The sequence below is a fragment of the Pleurodeles waltl genome, chromosome 5, assembly GCF_031143425.1.
Source record: "Pleurodeles waltl isolate 20211129_DDA chromosome 5, aPleWal1.hap1.20221129, whole genome shotgun sequence".
Taxonomy (NCBI): Eukaryota; Metazoa; Chordata; class Amphibia; order Caudata; family Salamandridae; genus Pleurodeles; species Pleurodeles waltl.
In genome coordinates, this window is record NC_090444.1 from 1,855,747,280 (window position 1) to 1,855,770,259 (window position 22,980).

At 46.0% G+C, this 22,980-nt stretch overlaps 1 protein-coding gene across 2 annotated transcripts in view; it reads left to right on the plus strand.

The window, feature by feature from the left end:
• The window catches only part of AARS2 (alanyl-tRNA synthetase 2, mitochondrial), a 96,432-nt gene that overhangs the window by 28,157 nt on the left and 45,295 nt on the right, over positions 1–22,980 (plus strand). For both annotated transcript variants that reach the window (XM_069236372.1, XM_069236371.1), the window contains exons 3-10: positions 1,343–1,488; positions 6,049–6,240; positions 10,566–10,710; positions 10,888–11,033; positions 12,838–12,946; positions 13,616–13,654; positions 14,732–14,843; positions 17,480–17,607. In XM_069236372.1, the coding sequence (XP_069092473.1) occupies positions 1,343–1,488; positions 6,049–6,240; positions 10,566–10,710; positions 10,888–11,033; positions 12,838–12,946; positions 13,616–13,654; positions 14,732–14,843; positions 17,480–17,607 (1,017 nt within the window). The remainder of the gene's footprint in view (positions 1–1,342; positions 1,489–6,048; positions 6,241–10,565; positions 10,711–10,887; positions 11,034–12,837; positions 12,947–13,615; positions 13,655–14,731; positions 14,844–17,479; positions 17,608–22,980) is intronic.

A 22,980-nucleotide genomic window follows, 5' to 3' on the forward strand; every position in this document is an offset into this window, starting at 1 on the left:
GCACTGTATGCCACTATACTCTACAACAATCTATGCCAGTGCACTCTACACCTGTCCACTCTACTCTGTGCCACTCCAGTGTATGCCACTCTATAACTTTTAGCCATCGTGAAGAGCAGCCACTAAGCTGAGCAACATGGCTAACCGCAAAAACAAAAGAGGGCCCCTGGCAATAAGAATGCAGAGCAGTGAAAATGCATCATAACAACAACCAAAATCTTCCAGCTCTATGATTCAGCACTGGTGTAACTCCTGAATATTCAAAGGTAAATGATCACATTGGAGCCTTCACAATTAATAATTCATATCACTAAATGGACTATTTGAGAAACAATATTTATTGACTCATATAGCTTAACATGCCTTAAGTAGTGAATTTCACATATACATTTACCAAAATTATTTCAAATGCATAACAAGCAAAGACAAATAATGCCCATAACAAAATACTACCTGAACAGTACCAGCTGTGTTCCACATACTCTAAAATCCGTTCACACATACAATCACAGCACAGGCATGCTCCATTCATACCAGTCATACCTCTCACCATCCCAACCAATGAAAACATCTAATGCTACGGTCGAAGACCGACCACCGAATATGAGCAGAAGAGACTTTTTATAGACTAATGATAGTGCACAAACATGAACTGCATCAGTGCCCTTTACATTATCATGTGACTTTAAATATATTTTCTAATTTATCTCAGACCAAGGTACTTATTGATCCCTATTCACAGAGAGCTCATTGAATGGGAGTCTGAAGACCACAATATTGTTGGAGGGTGTGGAAAAACATTTTGAGCGTGACAAGCTACCAGCTGCAATGTTCATGCAAACGTGCAATATACTTGAATACACACATTTTTTCTTTTCACATTTTCTTTAATTGTTTTGCCCTGTTTAGCTGCTCCTTTATTGCTAATTTTGATTTTTGGTACAGCCACCTATGCTTGCTCCTCAGAGCAGTTTTGTACCACTGGCACCGCCTTAGATCCTGCACACATGGAATATTGAGTAGTCACCATGGTAGTAAAAAGAGATGCACTCTTGCAGGTGCTGGTGCTCGTCACAAGGTCAGTGCCAGCTGCTGCTGGTGGGCCTAGCCCAAGGTGGGTTGTCGTCAGTTTACAAAAACCATACACAACACTCACACAACCCAAGCTACATAAGTGTGATCTGCTATGTGTCAGTATATTTTATGAAAAACTTAATTTCTCACATCTGCTAAAAAGCTTGAAAGATAAAAAGTGGCTGCTTCATCTTCTTGCATGAGAAAGAGACCTGTAATCAGCATGCTGTTTCTTCACTCTGACTCCCTTTCCTATCTCACTGTCCAGGAGGAAGCTTGCAGCTTGGCCTGGGAGCTGCTGACGCAGGTGTACGAGATCCCGAGCGAACGCCTCTATGTCACCTACTTTGCAGGAGACCCATCTTCTGGATTAGGAGCTGATGAGGAGAGTAGAGAGATCTGGCTGAGCTTGGGGTGAGCACTGGAATTAATGGGATTAATGAGAAATAAATAAAACCACATGTTGAGGCAGCCTTCCATTTCCTGCAGCTAAATCACATGGACTGCCTTCTGCCCTGAAATAGGGACAGAATCCAGGTTTTACAGAAGAACGTCTGACAAACATCCATCCTTAATTAACCTTTTCAACATCCCAGACCTGCCTCAACCTCTTGCTGGTTCAGCTGGGAAGAAAATTGTCCTTACTGCCTCTCTTTGTGACAAGAGCGCCATGATGTAACTTCCATCACAGACTAGCATGTTCCAAATTTTTTAAATAATTAGTTGAGGCTCAGAATGGTTTATCCAGGCTAAATAGTTCTAGATAATGCCATGCCTCATCTGTTTCTTGGTAAGCCAAGCTTCCCCCCCTTGGTAAAGCCCAGCTTCACCTTTCTCTTGGTGAAGCTTAGCATCACCCCTCTAGGTGTAGCCCAGCATCACCCTCTGTTGGTAAAGCCAGGCTTCACCCCCTTGAAAGAGCCCAGCTTCACCTTTCTCTTGGTGAAGCTTGGCCTCGCCCCTCTAGGTGTAGCTCAGCGACACCCCTCTCTTGGTAAAACATGGCTTCACCTCTCTTGGTAAAGCCCAGCTTCACCTCTTGTGGGATTGCCTGAGCCCTCGCATCTCCAGACTCATTCACTGTTCTTAAAGCTGCAAGTCACACAGCACTCGTTAAAGGTCAGCCTCCAGAGACTCCAACTTCTTGATAATGCACAGGTTTGTTTAGTTCTTGACGGAGTAATTCCAAACTCACACAGGTCTTGATAAAGCCCAAACATGATTTGAACAGTTCTGGATGAATAAAAAAAAACACAAGTACATCTGGGCTGGAGTGTGTATTCAAGCAATTATCTAAATCCCTATGTTTTAGATTGTCAAGGGATTTCATATACAAAATTAATACAAGCCCTCACCCACCATCCTAGGTGGCATGCATCATCATTGGGTTGTCTCATCCGCCTGATATGTGTTAGCTGGGGTGCATAGGCTCCCTGATACTTTCGAAAGTACTTTCTTGTAAATTAGTAAATCCTACTGTGTCATGAGAGATCCCGAGACTGTGATTAAAATCCCTTTTGATAAATCTGTAATGCATATTTATTCTAGTTTTCTAGAGGGATATTAAAAACAAAATAGTAAATTAGCATAACACAGGGCTTGAAAAATCTACTTGCCCACTCGCTATGATGAGTCACATTTTATCAGGTTGAGCTATTTTTAGGATCTACTCGCCCCTTCAGGGAAGTTGACAAAGAACAGGTGTTCTTTTCAGTTGGAAAGTGAAGGAGGCCTTTAAATCTCGTTCTTGTCATATTTGCTCTGTGTTCAGAGACAGAGGTCAAAAGTCAGTTTGCCTTAGAATTTATTTTTCTTCTCACTGCAGAGTTTCAGGATTTTGTCTGTTTTTTCCTAACACTTCATTTAAATAGCTAGGTCAACTGTATAAACATTTTAAAATATATTTCAGTAGTTGTGGAAGCCCATTGTTTGTACTTCTGTGTGATGATGTTGGTGATATGCAAAGAATAAATATGTTTTCTGAAACCTGATTTTCACTGATTGTTAAAATATTATATAGTTTTATCAATAAAGCTGCAACTTAGGGGGAAGGTTTTTGGACATTTCTTGGAAATGTTCTGTCTGCAAATGACAGTGTGCGATCACATCATACTCTAGTAATATAATTATTCAAAGTTAGTGTTTATACATAAACCTAGAAACACTCCTGCCCTGGTATCAATGCTATTCGTAAACCAACAGGCAAGTAATGGATCATGTCTCCCCTATATGTGGGTTATATTATTTTTATACAGGGAGCAAACATTTAGTCTATTTAATCACACAAAGAAGTTTTTTGTACAGCAGAAATGCTGAGCTCACATATTTGAAGATTCACTTGTGTGAGAATGAAGAAAAAGGCGACTCTGTAAACAAACATATTTGCCTATGATCACACAATTTGAGACCCGTTTACGGGTCAAGTGCAATACAGTTATGGTCGAGTAGATTATTCAAGTTACTCGACCTGCAGGTCGAGTAACATTTTTATGATTTTTCGATGCCGGCAATAGGGATGACTATTGCTCCTATATCCTCTCTTTCCTCTTTTAGTTGTTGGTAATTTTAGAGAGAGTGTGTCGAGGGGAGTATATTTGTGTAAATGACTGTTGCATACAGTACTTCTTTGGATAGACCAACCTTCCGTTTCAAGGTCGGCTTCAGTTAAATACTTTCATATGACTGCACTCCAAATTGAACGATTGCCCAGGAGCTGCCAATTGTCATTATTTTGTGTGCTGTACCCTCCTGAGGGGGAGCACAGACGAGAAATAGGTATTGGCTGAAAATACTTTTTTCATGATGCATTGAATAATACAAAGACAACAAGGTGGTGGATGGAACGCTTGAATTAATTTCAGCCACTGGCAAAAGCTCGGGCCGCATTGCAATCCAGCAAAAAAACAATGGATTTAGGCCCAGATCTGTGACTGGGGTGAATGTTTGACATTGTTCAGCAATCGCCCATCATCTGTTCTTTTCGCAATTAATAATATAGATGGGTTTCAACAGATCACAGAAAAGACTAAAGTCTCTTGCCAAGGCGTACCTAAAAAAGACAAAAGACGAAAACACACTCTGAAAGGCTCTGGAAAGAAAAAAGATTTCTGAATAAAGTAAAGAGAAAATATTTAGAAGGTTTCTGTTCGCTTTCTTTGCTTTTTTGAGACCCAACCAGCTCCAAAACACCAAGTAAAAGCCAAAATAATCAAATCTAACCAAATGTTGAAGATAGCACATATCTGATAAGCCCAATTATTCATGAAAGTAATGCCAACGATGTTACATAGCTCACATGTAAGGCACATGTATGTTTGTGTGTAAGTATGCTAAATAATACAGGTAAGGGCTGTATACAATAGGATGGTCTCTGTTTTGAATCCCATTAACGGTGGCTCAGTCTTTCATCTTTTTGATAAATTTGAAGGTATATAGTTGAGCATTAGTTATTTACTGTGCAATTTGGCTAAATGAAAACACATGCCGCATAGCCACCAAGATGGAATAGTGAGTCAGATGCTTTTTGCTGATACCTTTTGTTATCTACAGGTCACAAAGTGAAATCCCTGCAAAGGGAAAGTACATCTTCCCTTCCTATGAGGTTGTTAAATTAAGAACTGCTGCCTTTGGTAATAATAACACCTGTTTACAACAGCTACAAGTGACACAAGTGTTGCATGATGGAAAAGTGCATTATTAAGAAACAAGTTAGCTTTTATTTGTCTATTGACTAACACACATGAATATATATAAGAAATTATTAACATGCAAATGTTATCCGCCTATGCACATTTGAGGGACGTTCTAAATAGTCGATGCAAAGAAATTCTTTTTAGCAACTGTTACTTCTATTATGAGTTTCACAAAATGTAACCAAAATATACAAAAAAGTGTTGGCCTTTTACATGTTGTGTGACATCAGAAGACTTAGTTTTCATCCCCTGAAGACTAAGGCAAACATTTTCCGCAATTATACAAAATTATACGCTATGAAGTTTCATGAAAAAACCCCATTTGTTTTTAAAAGTCTTTCAAAATGGGAGCAATACTGCTGATGGAAGATGCGTCACGAGTCGCTGTGCCTGTGACGGGCAAGAGGAGACCACCCCATGTTTATGTGAGACAAAGGAAGGGAAGAGGAAAGAGCTGTGCACATCCTGGGACAGTCTGCCCCATGCATATGTACCTCTGAGATACGTGTTCTCGGAGAGAGAATTCCTAATTCTTCTATGCTTTGAGACCAAACCATGATTAATCTTAATTAGAGAACACCCTTGTTCGTTACTGATAATTTCTCAAAATGTATAGTTGACTTATGAAATTGTTGAACACCAGTAGCTTTGATTAGCTTTGATTTTATCTGGAATGAGCAACAAGTAACTGTAGGTTGGAATATCTGAGGATGCTCTGCAGGTTTCTATGCAGAGAGCCATGGATAGTCTGTGCGTTAGATTGAAATTTTAGCACCAACGAGACTAGAAATCAGTGTCAAGGCAATGTGTTGCATAGAGGTGCCAGCATACAGGGATTACTGTAACCATCTCTATTTCTGTAAATGTCAGGATGTATATTGCTGTGATACTGTCACGCACCCACTTGTAATTGCTATAAATTTGGTAATATAACATACATGAGTCTGTGGAAAGTAAAATGATTATCCCAGCATCGGTCTTCATTGTCCAGTTGAGAAACTAGGACTGAGATTCAGACCGTCTTTCAGATTGTCGTTTCACAGTGTGTTGATCAGACAATAAAAGCCACTTTTTGCCACTATATGAAGATGACTCTGCTGTTCCCGTGGCTACATCAATCTCACAGCTGCATGGAAAACTTTAAAGGGTCCCCAGTACTTCTTGTAGCAGGGGTTCACATTTGCCTTTCCTGTAAATTTGGGTTCCATGGATCGTGGGCGAAGTTCCTGCACCTGAAAACTTGTGACGGGCTAATCTTCATGGATTCACTGTTCCTTTTCAGAGTCCCCCCTGACCGCATCTTACCCTTTGGGTTAAGAGAGAACTTCTGGGAGATGGGCGAGACAGGCCCTTGTGGTCCTTGTACCGAGATCCACTACGACCACGTGGGTGGACGTAATGCCGCAGCCCTGGTGAACCGTGACAGCCCTGAGGTGGTGGAGATCTGGAACCTGGTCTTCATGCAGCACAACAGGTATGAGTGGTCAGCTGGCATCCTGAGCACTGGCCAGTGATGGGGAATGTGTGTTGAGAAATCTACAAGTGTGCTTGGTTATAGACTAGAAAAGTAATTTTATTTTTTTCTGCCCCCTCACGTGTGTTTTTTTAATGTTGTCTCCCTCTGTTATGTTCTCACCTTCTCTTCTTTGTTTCCTTTCTTTGTCTTGTCCTGCTTGGTCTTTTGCTCTTTCTCACGGGAACTCTTTATTTGTTTCCTCTTTACGAGTAGAGAAAAAATTCTGATGCTGTGCAAATGGGAGCATGTGGTAACAATCCCCACATCAGTCTCTGCTGACAGATGTCGCTAGCAAAGACCTGACAACATTTACTGTAGGGAATTCAGGTGGAAAAAGGCAAAATATTCAGACTTTGGTGTGCTAAACACAGATTCTGCATGTTACACCTAATTTCTTACCGGGAAGCATCGTAACAGAAGGAATTTACCACAACAGGGAGATACTCACCCCTGGAGTAATGGTGTTTGTGGAGTGTGATAATACCACCCATTCCACACTTCTCAGAACCAGCCCTATTGATGTATTTAGGAGAGGTTTCAGGGAGACTGTAGATTGGAGTTATACTTCAAATCAAATCAAATCAGGGTTTATAAAGCACAACTACTCACCCATAAGGGTCTCAAGGCGCTAAGGGGGTTTGCCCTCTAAGTTCCAGTGGAAGAGCCAGGTTTTAAGGTCCTTCCTTGAGGTAGCGATGGTGACTGCCTGAGGTGCGGGGGCAGAGTGCTCCAGCTCTTTGCTGCGAGGTAGGTGAAGGATCTCCCACCAGCCGAGGTCCTCCGTATATGGGGTACGGTGGCTAGTGCTAGTTGAGTGGAGTGGAGAGGTCTGGTGGGGGAGTAGAAGGTGATGCAGTGGTTGAGGTAGGCAGTTCCTAGGGCATGGGGGGCCTTGTAAGCGTGGATGAGGAGCTTAAAGTTAATTATCTTCTCGATAGGAAGCCAGTGGAGGTCTCCTAGGTGATTGGAGATATGTTCGTGGAGGGGAATGTCCAAGATGATAGTGGCAGAGGCGTTTTGGATGTGCTGTAATTTCTTCAGCTTCTTCTGGGTGGTACCGGCGTAGAGGGCATTGCCGTAGTCAAGTCTGCCAGTAACCAGGGCATGGGTTACAGTTCTGGACAGTCCTTTGGGATCTATTTGTAGATCTTCTGGAGAAGTCGGAGTGTGTGAAAGCAGGAGGATGTGACTGAGTTGACTTGGGGGGGTCATGGTGAGCGATGAGTTCAGGATGAAGCAGAGGTTGCGTGTGTGGTTAGTAGGGGTGGTGAGGGTTACTGGGGGGGGAGGGGGTGTGCCAACGGTCGATGGGGATGTGGATGTTCCCAGGATGAGGATCTCGGTCTTGTCAGAGTTGAGCTTGAGGCAGCTGTCCTTCATCCAGGTGGCGACAGCTTCCATCCCTTTGTGGAAGTTCTTCTTGGTATTAGTGTGGTTTCAGTCAGTGAGATGATCAGCTGGGTATCGTCGGCATAGGAGATGATGTTCAGCCTGTGGTCCCTGGCGATGGATGCGAGCGGGCCATGTAGACGTTGAAGAGTGTGGGGCTCAGGGAGGAGCCCTGTGGAACTCTGCAGATGATCTCCGTAGGTCCTGACAGGTAAGGCGAAAGCCTGACTCTCTGTGTTCTGCCAGACAGGAAGGAGCATATTAATTGTAGGGCCTTTCTTCATGATTATTATTCTTTGGTTCTGGTAAAATAGTACTCCAGAAAAAAATATATAACATTAAATAAAATCCTACAAGAATTGAGAATGCACTGCCCTGCATGTACACAAGTGTATTAGAATGTGCACATCTGTACAGTAGAACATCACTTTTTCTAGTAGAAGACAGGCCTATCCAGGACACGTTCATTTGAACAGCACTTTCTTTAGCCAGTAAATTGCTAATAGTTATAAATATAACTGCCTCAGAAGCAGAGGTATGCCTATCAGTTATGCAGTCGGTGCAGTGACACCAGGGTCCTGAGAGGTGGCTGCAGTCCACTTATCAGGTCTCCTGCCCTTATATGTTTTCGCAAGTGCCTGCCTGAGGCCTACCTGCTAGGTGTTGACTTTTGGTGGTGGGAAGGCGTGCTGGGGAGGTGCGGAGAGTGTAGGGGAAAGGGCACAGTCACGGAGATCAAGACAAGGCCTTTGAAGTAGGATAAGGTTCTGAAGCTTTCCACCCTCTGAGGTGGTTGGAATTTCCTGCATCCCTGCCCTGGCCACAGCTTTTCTGGGGTCACAAAAGACTGGTGTCAAAACCTTTTGTGAGTGTGCAGAGGCAGAATCTTTGTGATGTGCAAGTGTGGTTGGTGACAGCTCCTTCCCCTTAACAGGTCAGAGATGGTCCATCCTTCCAATACCCATGATTTGTCTCACTGTCTGGGAGTAATACACAAAGATCAGCTGTCAGCTACACCCAGTCACGTGACACAGGATACAGGCTCCAGGAACCCAATGGTTGGGGCAAGAAAATGCCAACTTTCTAAAAGTGGCATTTTCAGAATTGTGCCCTAAAATCCTACTTTACTGAGAGGATTTTAAGGTACAATTCTTTAGAAATGAAACTCAACATTCCTTCTTCAATATTGAATGTATTAAGTTAACCCAATCTTATCCTGTGGGAGAGGCAGGCCTTGCATTAGTGAAAAGCAACTTTAAGAGTTTTTACTACCAGGAAATGTAAAAGTTAAAAGTACCTGTCCAGCATTTTAAATGTACTGCACCCGCCCTATGGGCTATTTAGAGCCTACCCAGAGGTGCCATATATGTATTAAAAAGGAAGGTTCAGGCCTGGTAAAAGGTTTATTTTGCCAGGTTGATTGGGAGTTTAAAACTGCACACACAGGCTTTGTAGTGACAGGCTTGAGACTTCTTTAAAGGGCTACTTAAGTGGGTGGCACAAACAGTGCTGCAGGTCCACTAGTAGCATTCAATTTACAGGCCCGGGGCACATGTAGTACCACTTTACTAGGGACTTACAAGTAAATTAAATGGGTGTAAGTCAATTTCACAATTTTAAAGGAGTGACCACAGGCATGCTAGCGCTGGTTAGCAGCAATAAAATGCACAGACTTCAGTCCAAGAAAAACAAGATCAGCAAAAGATGGAAAGATGGATGGAGGTTTGGGGACAGACCACCCTAAGGCTGATCATCCTAGCAGGGTCAAAGTGGAAAGCAGGGATGAGAAGAGAACCTACAAGATTGGCACAAACAAGCAGGGAGGTCATGGTGGTGGTGAAGGCGGCGTAAAGACCGCGCACCCTTGGTATAAGTTGCTGCCTTCTGAGCAAAACCTTGGGTGCCAGCTCGTATTACTTTACAAACTGCAATACACTTTATATCTCTCAGACTCTAGCTCTCTCTCAGCCTCTCTCTCTCTTTCATTCTTTCCCTCTTGCTCTCCTCCACTACTCCTCCTCCTGTCCCAACACACTTTCCACTGTACACATACTGGGTGGAAACAATGACCCCAGTGAGATCTGGTATCTTGCACTAGAGTTCAGTTAAAGACACTTGCGCCCTTTAACCTACAACCAGCTCTCAGACTGCCCTACCTTGGTTTGAGGGGGATCTAGCCACACTCTGCTGTGGATGAAGGAGCACATTTTGGATCTCCCAGTGGGCCAGCAATGGACTCTGAGATTCTTTAGTTGATCTGAGGAAAGTCTTAGGGAGATCACAAAAGGATAAAGCGTAAGTAGGCTGGAAGACAAAATGTAGGTAGGCTGGCACACTTTTCTTTGTCATCTGAGGACATTTGTCTTTTCATGTGGTCCACTCTGTAGCATCCTGCAGAGAAGGCGCTGCTACCAATGCCCTTGTAGAAACGGAGTGGTGTGCTGGTCCTGCCTCATATAGCCTCGACTGATTTTGTCTTTTTTTCTGGTGGTAATCAGACATCTCCATGGCATAGGGTTTCCCATCTCCCATGCGTTGGTCTGCACTGTGATACACAGTGGATTATCCCAGGGACAGGGAAGCTGGTGAGCGTACTTGTGGATAGGCGGAGAGTCCTGCTTGGTTTTCTGAGGTCCTCCTTCTCTTCTAACATAGTTATCTATGATCTGAACTTGTTCCTCTGCACATCCTCTGTGGTTGTACTTTAAGCAGAAATTGTATTTTATGAAGCACATTTGAATGAAAATGATGTGGGTGTCTTACTAGTGTACTTTTACATGAGCATTACGTAACTTCTTTTGTTATAGTTGTACAATAGATGGGAAGTATGCACACGCTGTAGTCGTGACCAGGGGAGTGCAATGATAACCCTCTCCGCTTTTGTGCTTTGATAGGGAGGCTGATGGAAGCCTGCGTCTCCTGCCCCAGCACAACGTGGACACTGGAATGGGACTAGAGAGGTTGGTGACCGTCCTGCAGCACAAGCGCTCCAACTACGACACAGACCTCTTTACACCATTGATGGACGCAATCCACCAGGTGAGACTGGACCCACGGGAGCCTGCTGCACTTGTTGTGGTGCCATACACCATTGGATGCGCTCTGGTCCACTTGTATAAGGAGACACCTAGCAGGAAGGCAAGTCCCTTCTGAACCAAAGGAACTGTGAGCTGGCTCTCAGGACTGACAACATTCTGTGTGTTATTGTGTTTCCAGGGTTCTCAGTGTCCGGCATACCAGGGACGTCTAGGCAGTGCGGATGCTGGGAATGTGGATATGGCATACCGCGTAGTGGCAGACCACATTCGTACACTTTCAGTGTGCATCGCTGATGGAGTGTACCCCGGGATGTCTGGTGCCGAGTGAGTTACACATTGCTACTGCTGATTCTCTGTAAGAAGCTAAACTGATTTAAGGGAATGGGAGGAGTGTCCTTCATCTGCAAGCCTGGCGACAACTTGTAAAACTGTGTTGGTTTCTGGTTTGGAAGGTACTGTTCTTTACAACACTCTCCAATAGAAACTCTGCTGTGGAAATTCCTTTACACTTCTACTGGGAGGAAAGGACAGACAGTCCATGAAACATGTTTCCCTTCAGTAAAGAGGCAATTTAAAATTAGGATATGACAAGTTTCAACGATGGACTATATTTGCCCATACACCAATTGCACAACTCCTAGTTGCCAGTACCTTGCAGTGTTTGCCCAAATGTTTACAGCAGGTAAAACCTTCATTAATTGTTGTGTTAGCAGATTGTGTGAAATTCTGATTTGAATAGGACCAAATATATTGAAGTAAGAAGTCCCAATTTTTCCTGTCTCTGTGGCCAATATCTATTCTGGAGTTTGATATCACAGAACTCATTGCTGAAAAACCTCCAACATCCTTTCAGAAAAAAAACTTTTCTTACTTCAATCAATCAGTCAGTCAATCAGTATTTATAAAGCGCGGCTACTCACGCGTGAGGGTCTCAAGGCTCTGGGGGGAGGGTCCTCATCCGAAGAGCCAAGTTTTGAGGTTCTTACTGAAGATGGTGAGCGATGGGCTTTGTCTGAGGTGCAGGGGGAAAATTGCTTTTCCAACTAACAGGTAGATGACACCCCTGTCGCCTATCTTGCAGTTTTTCAATTATCAGTGGCCTTCCTGTGGAGCTTGGATTTCCCGGTACAACCATTAAACTCTACCAGGCATAGTTGGAACGGCTGACCCGATGTGCAGCTGCCACAGCATCTGTTAAGGGGTGCAACAGTAGGATCAGGGTGGAAGAGCTCAACAAGGGAGGCTAGGGTCATAGGGTGAGAGGTTTGAGGATCAGGGGAATGGGCAAGGAGGTAAATGCCAGTGTAAGGTTCAGGGGTGAGAACATAGGTGGGTGTAGGGAAGTGAACGTACCAAAGGGGGGTGGGCAAGGTCACAGTTTTCTGGGTTGGTAAAGAAGATTGGGAAGATGGGAGCAAGTGCTCACTGCCTTATAGATTCAGAATCAGCATTTGGGGTAGGGTTTATGAAGAGCATACCAGTGACCTAAAGTTGAGAGCAGTGGGGGTTCAGGAATAAGGTCATGATCATCTAATGAATTGAAAGTCCGCACAGATGAAAGGACTGGTCACTGGACTTGCAGACTGAGATGTGACATTGTTTTCTGTATGAGATCCCACTGTGACCTCTTTGTGTAGGATCAAGGTGTCACTTCAGTTTGTGTGTGGCTTCCAGTGTGAGCCTGCATGTTAGATTACCTGATGTTAAGCTATCTTTCCTTGTGAGGTCACTGTATGTGTGACCTCTGCCCATTTATGATATGAGCATCCGTGGAATGTCCTTCTATGTGTGACATCTGCCCATGTATGATATGAGCATCCGTAGAATGTCCTCCTATGTGTGACATCTGCCCATGTATGATAGGAGCACCCGTAGAAGGTCCTCCTATATGTGACATCTGCCCACGTATTATATGAGCATCCGTAGAATGTCCTTCTATGTGTGACATCTGCCCATGTATATGAGCACCCGTAGAAGGTCCTCCTATGTGTGACATTTGCCCATGTATGAAATAAGCATCCGTAGAATGTCCTCCTATGTGTGATAGCACCCTGAGTCCGAGAGGGGCCCTAAGATGTCTGATCTTGGTCTCTGTCTTCCCTCATTAGTAATCCTGTCTTGTTTACAGGCTGGTCCTGCGCCGGATCCTTCGCAGGGCCGTCCGATTTTGCTCCGAAGTTCTTCATGCTCCTCCTGGTTTCTTGTCCAGCTTAGTCCCCACAGTGGTTGAAATTTTGGTAAGTCTGCATCTAGCACATATTTATGTGAGCACCCAAAGAGTTTCCAAAACAGGGTTACAAAAACTGTGCATTGTGAGTAGCACAACAGGATTTGTATAATGTTCTGCAAGTCCTATCATGAATCTTTGAGAGAAGTCTAGAGATCCTGACAAAACTTCTCAGCAACTTTTAGTTGATTTTAATGTTGCACGGCTCCCTAAAAGTCACCAAGCACATGTCTTTACTTTCAGCACCCCACATTTGTTATGTCCCCAAAATCACAGGCGTTCTCAGCCGTTCACTTGATAGCTGGCACAAGATGTGAACCTCATTGCTGTTCCCATCGCCCGTTGTCATGTGTTTACACAGGGGAAGCCCTGTATCACTGCACAAGGTGTGAAGCTGTTGCTATCGTATGAAATGCTAAAAACATAACACAAAAGCTTAATATAAACCTCAGGAGTATGAGCATCCTCTGATAGGACCAGGAGTCAGAGCAACCTTTCCTCAAAGGCAAATTTTGAACAGTCAACAAAAGGACAGTATGTCTGGGATGGCAATTCTAGCTCCCAGAAGCAGCACTGAAAGCTGGACTTTGACAAAGTCACTGGCAGTAATGAGGGATGTAAAGTGTATGTTTCTTCAAACAATGCAGTTCCTAACAATGTTTTTGTGCTTGATTACCAGGGTGATGCCTACCCGGAGCTGCGGCGAGACACGAGCCAGGTATAGACATTGCTTTAAGTGGGACAGAAAAACTGGGGGATCTCTGAAAGGGCCGTGGCCTAAGAAACCTAACTAGGAATAATTTCCAAGAGGTGTGGCTTAAAACATGTCAACTAAAATGCGGTGCTTCCTATAGCATAGCAGCCGACCAGTATTTTGGTGCCTCTCTGGGAACTTTCTGTTTTTGCATCCAAACGTAACCCAGAGTAACAAACATACACCTAAAGCAAGCCAAAACTATAGGCTTTGACAATGCATGTTATCAGTATCAGATAAATGAGTAATAGCAATAAATTAGTTATGAATAGTTGGAATTGAAAATGTTTCAATTCTGAAAATATGAGACTGTGAATGAAACATTGCTAGGGGCCTTGGAAAGAGTAGCAGTCTTTGGAATGACTCTCTCTCCTGTTCTTCCGCGGTCTTTCCATTAGACAATTATGCCTTTTTTCTCCCTACATCTTTCTGAAATCTTCCATCTGCATATCTCACATTTCATCTCTTTCCTCTTCAGCACTCTCTTCTGAGTGTACAGCTAACATCTCCTTCACTGCACCATCCCGAGCACACAACGCAACCACTCACCCGTAACCACTGCTTCGTCCATTATTTTCACTTAAGCTAACCTCAAACCCCCTCCCCAGCAATCTTCAAACGTAATCGTCCCTTTCCGCTTTGAAGTAACATCTTCTCTCAACATTTATTTCTCCCTACTTGGGGAACAACGTGGATAACTCCATAACCCCAACCCCGAGCTGGTATCTTCCCATTCCTCTCTCTCCCTTCCTGTTCACCGTGGTTCTCAAACCTGCAACAGATTTGTATTATCATGTGTATGTAAACAGCTATAGTGACCATGGGTAATGCATTCTCACCTACCCTCAGCGCTGTGCTTAGATATTGAGTGTTTAGGATACAAACCCCGGCTAGACGTGTAACAGCAGGCCACCTGGTGTGATGCGTTGACACACCTCCAAGGCCCATCCTCTAGCCTGGCATTGATGGGTGATGTAGCTGTTGGAATGAGGGATAGCACATCACCAGGGCCTATGACTGATCCTGCTGTTTTTCCCCTAGATCATGAATATCATTGGCGACAACGAGGCAGCCTTCTTGTCGTCTCTACAGCGTGGGCGGCGGATCATAGATCGGACACTCCAGCAGACCACTAACTCAAAGGTCTTTCCAGGTGAGGCCCTGACAGTGTACTGTGTTTGTAGCCAGCTCTCTTTGGAGTGTACCTGCAATCCCGCCCAGTGCATAGTAGAGTGTGCATGGTACGTTCCCTGGTCAGTACATGATGGTCTCAGAAGTCGTCCAGTGTTCGTCGGTCAGTGCCAGAAGTTTATCTGTGCAGAGTCTTAAACCCCCATCTTGGTAAACTGATGCAAACAGCTCTAGGAGACCTAGAACTCGCTCTTGATAACGTAATTCAGCCAGTCCTAGGAGTTAGCGAGAAAGGCTCTAGAACACCCTTTTTGCAACCCAGTCCTATTAATCCTATGATCTGGCATGCCAGATCTAGAACCCTAGTTGATAACTCATTTCAGCTGATCCTGGGAGCTATCATAAGCAGATTTTGAACACCTCTTGGTAACTCCATCCACTTAGGCATAGTAGCTAGCATTGTAGGAGCTAGAACCCCCGCTTGATAGCCCAGTGCAGACAGCCCTAAGAACTAGAATGCCCCGGCTTGGAATCTCCTCCGGGTAACTTAGTCAACTCCATCTTAGGAGCCCCTCATGATAAATCAATTCAGTCCATCTTTAGGGCTAGCATGGCAGGATCTAGAACCCTTCTAGGTAGTCCAGTTTAGTCTGCTGTAGGTACTGCAGTTGTAGAATCTAGGGGCCAGATGTACAAAGCTTTTTGCATGGTGCAAACAGCGAAATTCGCTGTTTGCACCATGCAAAAAGCACATTGCAATGCTCATTCCCATTTTGCGAGTCGGTAACCTGGTTACCGACTCGCAAAATGGGAATGCGACTTGCAAATAGGAAGGGGTGTTCCCCTTCCTATTTGCAATTCGCATTGCAATGTAGAATTGCTTTGTGACAGCGAACGCGGTCGCAAAGCAATTCGCAGTTACCACCAGTGTCACACTGGTGGTAACTGGTGGGGTCCCATGGGACCCCTTCCCCTTTGTAAATGGCCCTGTAAACATTTTTTCAGAGTAGGCAATGGTCCTATGGACCACTGCCTGCTCTGAAAAAATGAAACAAAAACTTTCATTTTTTCGTTTGTATTGCAACTCGTTTTCCTTTAAGTAAAACGGGCTGCAATACAAAAAAAAAAAAACTGCTTTATTCAAAAGCAGTCACAGACATGGTGGTCTGCTGTCTCCAGCAGGCCACCATCCCTGTGAGTGCTGCAAATAGGAAGGGGGTGGCAAATTGCGACCCCCCCTCATTAATATTAATGAGGTGGGTGTTTGCGACCCCCCTTGCGATTCGCAGATGGCGTCAGGGACACCATCCTGCATCCGGGTTTGCGACTTGCAAATTGCGAGTCGCTCAGACTCGCAACTTGCAAGTCGCAAACTCGGACTTTCCTACATCTGGCCCTAGAATCCTTATTGTATAACCCAACCCAGACAGTGCTGGAAACCACCAGGGCAGAATCTAGAATCCCCTCTTGTTAGACTATTCCGCCAACTTCGGGGCACTACCAGGACAAGTCAGGATCCCAAGGCCCCTCTGGGATACCCCTGGTAGTCTGTACTGAGAACCGTCAGGGCAAGGTCTACAGTCCCCTCTGAGCCCCGACAGTACCAGGCGCGGCCTCTCCCCCCGCAACATGTAGAGACACTTCCAGCTAAGTGAATCCAGTCAGTGCTAAAAGCCATCAGGGTAGGATCTAGTGTCCTGTATAGGTGTAACCATCCAGTGAGTACTAGGAGCTGTGGGGCAACACCTCAAACATCTCTAGACAATCCAGTCCTATCCAGTCTGTGCAAGCTGCTGGCCCTGCAGGATCTAGAATCAAACCCGGTCAGTACTGGGAGAAATAACTATAGGGCACAGAACCCGTGCTAGGTTACCACATCCAGCTAGTACTGAGGGGGATCAGTGCAGACTTTGAAACTACTTCTGGTGACCAAGCTCTACCGTGGGGAACCCAGTTCAGTCAGTATTTGGATCAATCCTTACATGATCTAGAACCCCCGTGTGCGCAGTTGAGTAGTATCAGGAAGTACTGCAGTATTAAGAACTATTACTGCACCCATGAAGCTCCGCGTCTCTCTGCCCCACCCATCCTCATATGGTATTCTTTCAAATAATTGATAGAAAACTAGTGCTGCATGCAGGTTTTTCTACTGGAACCTACTTTTCTCTACAGAAAATGCAGGGAGCTGGTTGGCCGCGTCCTAAACTTTATCTCTGTCTGCAAAGCAGTCAGAGTGCTTTACACGAGGCAGTTGGAACACAGAGCAAGTGTTGGGGCAGCCGGGCTCCAGCTTCCTCGTGCTATGTGAAGGCAGCCTTTAAATAGGACAGGTTCCTAAGTGATGTCACTTGTAAGAAGTTATTATTAGCGAGTAGGTATGTCATTTTCCTGTTACAGATGGGATATGACATCAGAAGCACCTGTAATAAGAAAATAAAACACAAGAGTTTATAGGGATATTATTCTCCCTCCTAACATAAGCGAACAAGATGATTATGTCTGGTTTGTCGTTGAAGACTCTTTCGCATGGAAATGTTTTGGTGCTGTTACTGTGATGGACTGATATGACATATTCATAGACACAAGTGTTGTGCTGTTGAGCTAGTTCACTTTCTTAGCACAGTGGAAATATTTTGCACATTGCGTTTTGTCTTGCAGGCGATGTGGCTTGGTCGCTCTACAGAGATCTGGGCTTCCCCTTGGATCTCATTGGTCTGATGCTTGAGGAGAAGGGCGTGACCATGGATTCGGCAGCTTTGGAGCAGCTCGCCCAGGCAGAGGCCCAGGTAAATGACGAGGATATGCAGACTGAATTGCACTGCAATTTCACTTCACCTTGTATGTTACTGCAAATAGTGATGCAGAATCTAAGAAATGGAGGATGCACAGCCGTGCTCATCCTTTAGTCCAGGGTGGCTGGCTGAATGCCAAAGCTCCCCAATAAAAGGGAGTGGTAATGCAGTAGAAGCTTGCAGCATGAGGGAGCCTTGACTTCCCTTGTATACTTTCATCATACCATTATCAAGTGCCTCGGGCCCTTGGTCCTGGCTGCCAGCAATGGGGCCATCCAGGCATCCAAAGAGCTTCTGACAAGAGGGGAGAAACCGAGTGGGTGTACATCCCAGCTACAGAGAGCTTTTCACTGGTAGGTTCGAGCCAAGGGTGAGGACTGGCACACATCCTAGGTTACCTGGTCTCACTCTTCCCTAGATTCGGCTTGACTGATGAGGTTGGTGTCTTTAAGCCGTTCCTATGGCTACTCTTCTTATCCTGAACATCCATCACACACACGCTCGTCCATGCCACTCAGTGTCTCGTCTACATATCGCAACAACCACCCAGTTATCTAAAGCCAGCTATGAATCAACAATCCGCCATTATTACCAAAAACCAAAGCCCTTCTTTCTAAAACTAAGTCAAGAGTGGCCAGCACCTATTTATGCAACAAAACAAAGAAAGTTCTCTTGTTTTCTAGCACGGATGTTCAGTTGTGGGTTTATGCTACCTAGTGCCTGCTGAAACACAGTCACAAGAGGCACTAGGCTAGTGGTCTTGTCAAAGTGCATCATTCATCACTGCCTAACATTAAACATACAACTAGCTGTCTACAGGAAGTTCAACAAGTTGAAGAGCATCATCTTTGAGCGTAAAAAGGAAGAACCAGCAAGGGCTGCCAGCTCCTCCTACTGACACTCCTTCAACTCCAGTACCCAGCAAACTCCATGGTGAATGTAACGCTCCTAACCACCTCCCTAGACTCCAACCTGCGCTCTGAGCTGTAATGCTGAGCACCCAAACACCAGGGCAGCAGCTGACCTACCAGTGCCAGTACGCTGTACCTGCCCACCACAGACAATCCTCTCCGGTCCCATTCCTGTTGGCTGAAGTGACCATTCGAGGCTAGTCTTCAACCCCCCAAAACATCCCAAGCATTCCAGCTTTGGGTCCTCTGCATCAACACTGCAAGGCCTCAAGTGTCCTTCCCTCCGTTACTGAGCAACAAGAAAGGAAGGAAAACATCTGAATCCGTGCAAGGCTAGCGAACAAAAATAAAGCAAACAAAACAGAGACCAAACATCAACAATCGTATCCCCAGCAACGGCCCGCACCGGGTGGTATCACTACAAGGGAACGCCTCTTTTTGTATTGTCCCCCCCAGGTTTTTGACCGATGCTGCTGGTGTTTCGACTCTGGGAGTGCATGAGGCCGCAGTGTCAGCGCTCTGACCATAAAGTGTATGTCGAATTGGCTGTACCCAGTTGGAAGTGGCTCACTTACCTAGTAAATGGTACCCAGGGCATGTAAGTTAGAGGGGTACCCCAGGGCTTGCAGTACTGATTGTTCCTCCTTGTAGGTCCCCCAAGTAAAACAAGCCTCCCAGTCCGCCACTCCAGACTGGTAGAGCAGCCGTGCACGGCTAGTCCGACTTTTCCATTGAGAGCAAACCCGCCTCTTCCCTTGGACATGTGTTTACGTCCCCCCCCGGCAGGCCTACCGAGCGCTAAAGGCAGGGTGCAGCACATGACACCAGCTGGACATGTACTTTGCATGTCCTGACAGTAAAACACACAATAACACTGTATTATTGTGGAAAGATTTTTCACCCAATTGGTGAGTACAGGAAGTAAACATGGTAGCACATTGGCTTCTAACTGCATCCTGCCTTGAGGGCATTTGCTGAGCATGGGAGGGGCACCGCTGGCACTCAGACCTCACATCTCGATCGACTGTGAAGAAGGACCAAAGAAAGACTGCCCTGCTGCACAGAGGGACCCCTCAAAAAGAGGCTGCACCAACAAGGACTGTACCTGGTGGCTAGCGAAGAGATGGACTGTGTCTGCCATGTCCTGCTCAAAGAGAAGTAGTCTTCAAAGCCAAGCCAAGAGAACTCCAAGGGCCAACTGACTGGCCTCCTGTCCGCGGCACAATTGGTAGCCCAAATTCTTCAAGCCACTGCTGCCATGCAGAAGATATGAAGTACAGAGTTGCACCCGAGTTCGCTGAATCTGGGAGTATTGTCAGAGAGTTTCTGGGACCCTCAGAAGGCGAGTTACTGGCTCGGGAAGGATTGGCCTGTCGACAGCGGGTGACTTGTAGTCCAATGGCGAGTGGACTTTGGCCACATCGTCGAGGAATTCGTGTGACGTCAATCCTGAAACCAAGACCCCCTCACCATCTTCATGGACCGAGGAACCCCTGCAGGAAGACACTGTTGGCTGTGTCGCATCCACAGCACCCTCAGAGCATTTACAGCATCCATCATCTCTTGCAAAGGGACCACGCTATAGGAACCCATTACAATACAGATAAAGTGCCTGGAACTGTTGAAAGACTGCTTCTCCTGTGAAGGTAACGGTCCTTTAGGACCATGCTGGTCCCCCTGACTAGCTCCCGGCTGGAGTTAGTGCCTCCAAGTACTTCTAACCGACCCCATTGACACTTGCCTAAGTTGTATTTTTTTTTTTTTTTTTTTTTTCTGAATTGTTTTAGTGCTGTTTAAATGCTTAACACTTGTTCCTCTGTGGCACTACCACACCATATAAAACACCTCATTTCCTCACAATCACTGCCATCTTTCCACCTGATTTCATAGGCGCCCTCCCCCACTACTACAATACTCTTACTAAAAATGTAATTGACTGCAGATTGGGTGAGGTAGATTTGATCTCTGCCAGAATCGACCTTCTGCCTGGAACAGCAGCATCACCCAGTATTACACTAACCGGTCAAATATTCGAAAGACTGACGTCCACCTGGAAGACCTGTGCCACCAAAGACCTTTTTAAGGACCTGGAGTACCATCCTGCCCCCTTCATATGCACCACCTGCTCCGGTCCTGGGCACACATAATTGCCACCCGGATAGAAGTGATGACCGCTTATAGAACTGAATCCTATGTTACCCGCTTTGGGTCTCGTGTACTGAGGGCCACCTCCTAGTGTTACGCCTTTCAGCTATTTCCAAACATCAGTAGTAGCTAAGATAAAAGTTGAGTTACTTTATGTTGACTCCGTATTCTTCGTCTCTATCTCCAGGCTTTCTTCTGTCACTCACACATTCCTTTCACCCAGAATCCCTATCGTCCAACTCTATCATCTCATCGACGTCATCTAGAGGGGTGGGTAAGCACAGGAGAGGGCTACTGCAGCGAAGGGATGCAGTACTTATGCCTTCCTGCATGCGGATCATGGTACTTGAACATCTGTGAGGAGTTGTCAGTACTGACCCCATGAAGCAGTAGTTTCTACAGGTCACAAATGCCTGCAGTCGTGCAGAGTAATATTGTGGGAGAACCCTTCCCCTCTCCATGTTCAAGTCTGACCCTGTTAAAGTAGGTCAAAAAACATCGGTAAAGGTGTCATTTGCACTGAGGTGTTGGCCTCCATCTGGTGGTCTTAATCCCAGGGAACATGTAGCCATTTCCTTGAACTCCAGAAAAAGGAAAGGTAGCACTTGGAGTCTGTGGTCCTTGGCACCTAGGTTTGGCCGGCTATCCAGACAAGGATGGGTTAGTAAAGAGTCACCAGTCTGATCAATCAATCAATCAAAGAGACTTATATAGCACGCTACTCACCCGTGAGGGTCTCAAGGCACTGGGGGGAGGGGGGAGAGTGGACGGGAGATCACGGTTCGAAAAGCCAGGTTTTAAGGCTCTTCCTGAAGAGTAGGAGGTCCTGGGTCTTGCAGAGGTGGGTGGGGAGGGAGTTCCAGGCTTTGGGGGCCAGAAGGAGAAAGATCTGCCTCCAGTGGTGGTGTGTTTGATGCTGGGGACTGTGGCGAGAGAGAGGTCGGCGGAGAGGAGGTGGCGTGTGGGAGTGTGGAAGGTCACTCTTTCGTTAAGGTAGGTTGGGCCGGTGTTGTGGAGGGATTTGTGTGCGTGGATGAGGCTCTTAAAGGTGATCCTTTTGTCTATGGGGAGCCAGTGGAGGGATTTGAGGTGTGGTGAGATGTGTTCATGGCGGGGGAGGTCGAGGATGAGTCGTGCTGCTGCGTTCTGGATTCGCTGTAGTTTGCGCTTGAGTTTGAGTGTGGCGCCGACGTAGAGGGCGTTGCCGTAGTCTAGCCTGCTGCTGATGAGTGCGTGGGTGACTGTCTTTCTGGTCTTTGTGGGGATCCATTTGAATGTTTTTTTCAGTGTGCGGAGTGTGTTAAAACATGAGGAGGTGATGGCGTTGATTTGTTGGGCCATTGAGAGAGAGGGATCCAGGATGATGCCGAGGTTGCGTGCGTGGTTCGCGGAGGTGGGTGCGGGGCCTAACGTGGTGGGCCACCAAGAGGAGTCCCAAGCGTTTTTTGTGGTCCAAAAATGATTATCTCGGTTTTGTTGGAGTTGAGTTTGCGGTGGTTGGCTGTCATCCAGGCAGCGGTGTCAAGGAGTGCAGCGTGTAGGTTGGTTTTGGCGTTGGTGGCGTTGCGGGTGAGGGAGAAGATGAGTTGTGTGTCATCAGCGTATGAGAGGATGGTGATACCTTGAGGTTCGAGGATGTTGGCTAGTGGGGCCATGTAAATGTTGAAGAGTGTGGGGCTGAGGGAGGAGCCTTGTGGGACTCCGCAGGTGATTTTGGTGGCGGAGGATTGGAAGGGTGGGAGATGGACTTTTTGGGTTCTGTCGGTGAGGAAGGAGGTGAGCCAGTCAAGAGCTTTGTGGCGGATCCCAGCATTGTGAAGGTGTGTGCGGAGTGTGTGGTGGCAGACAGTGTCAAAGGCTGCGGAGAGGTCCAGGAGTATGAGTGCAACGGTCTCGCCCACGTCGACTCTGGATCTGATTTCATCGGTGTATGCGATGAGAGCGGTTTCTGTGCTGTGGTTCTTGCGGAACCCCGATTGGGAGGGGTCGAGTGTGTGGTTGGCCTCGAGGAAGTGGAATAGGCGGGAGTTGACTAGTTTTTCTGTGACCTTGGCTGGGAAAGAGAGGAGGTAGATGGGGCCGTAGTTTGAGAGGTCGTCAGGGTCAGCTTTGGGTTTTTTAAAGGAGAGCGGTGACTTCCGCGTGTTTCCAGGGGTCTGGGAAGGTGGCGGTTTCGAATGAGCTGTTGATTATGGCTTGGAGTTTGGGGGCGATGGTGGGGCTGGCTTTGTTATATATTCGATGGGGGCAGGGGTCGCAGGGGGAGCCAGAGTGAATGGAGTTCATTGTCTTTTCAGTTTCTTCGTCGGTG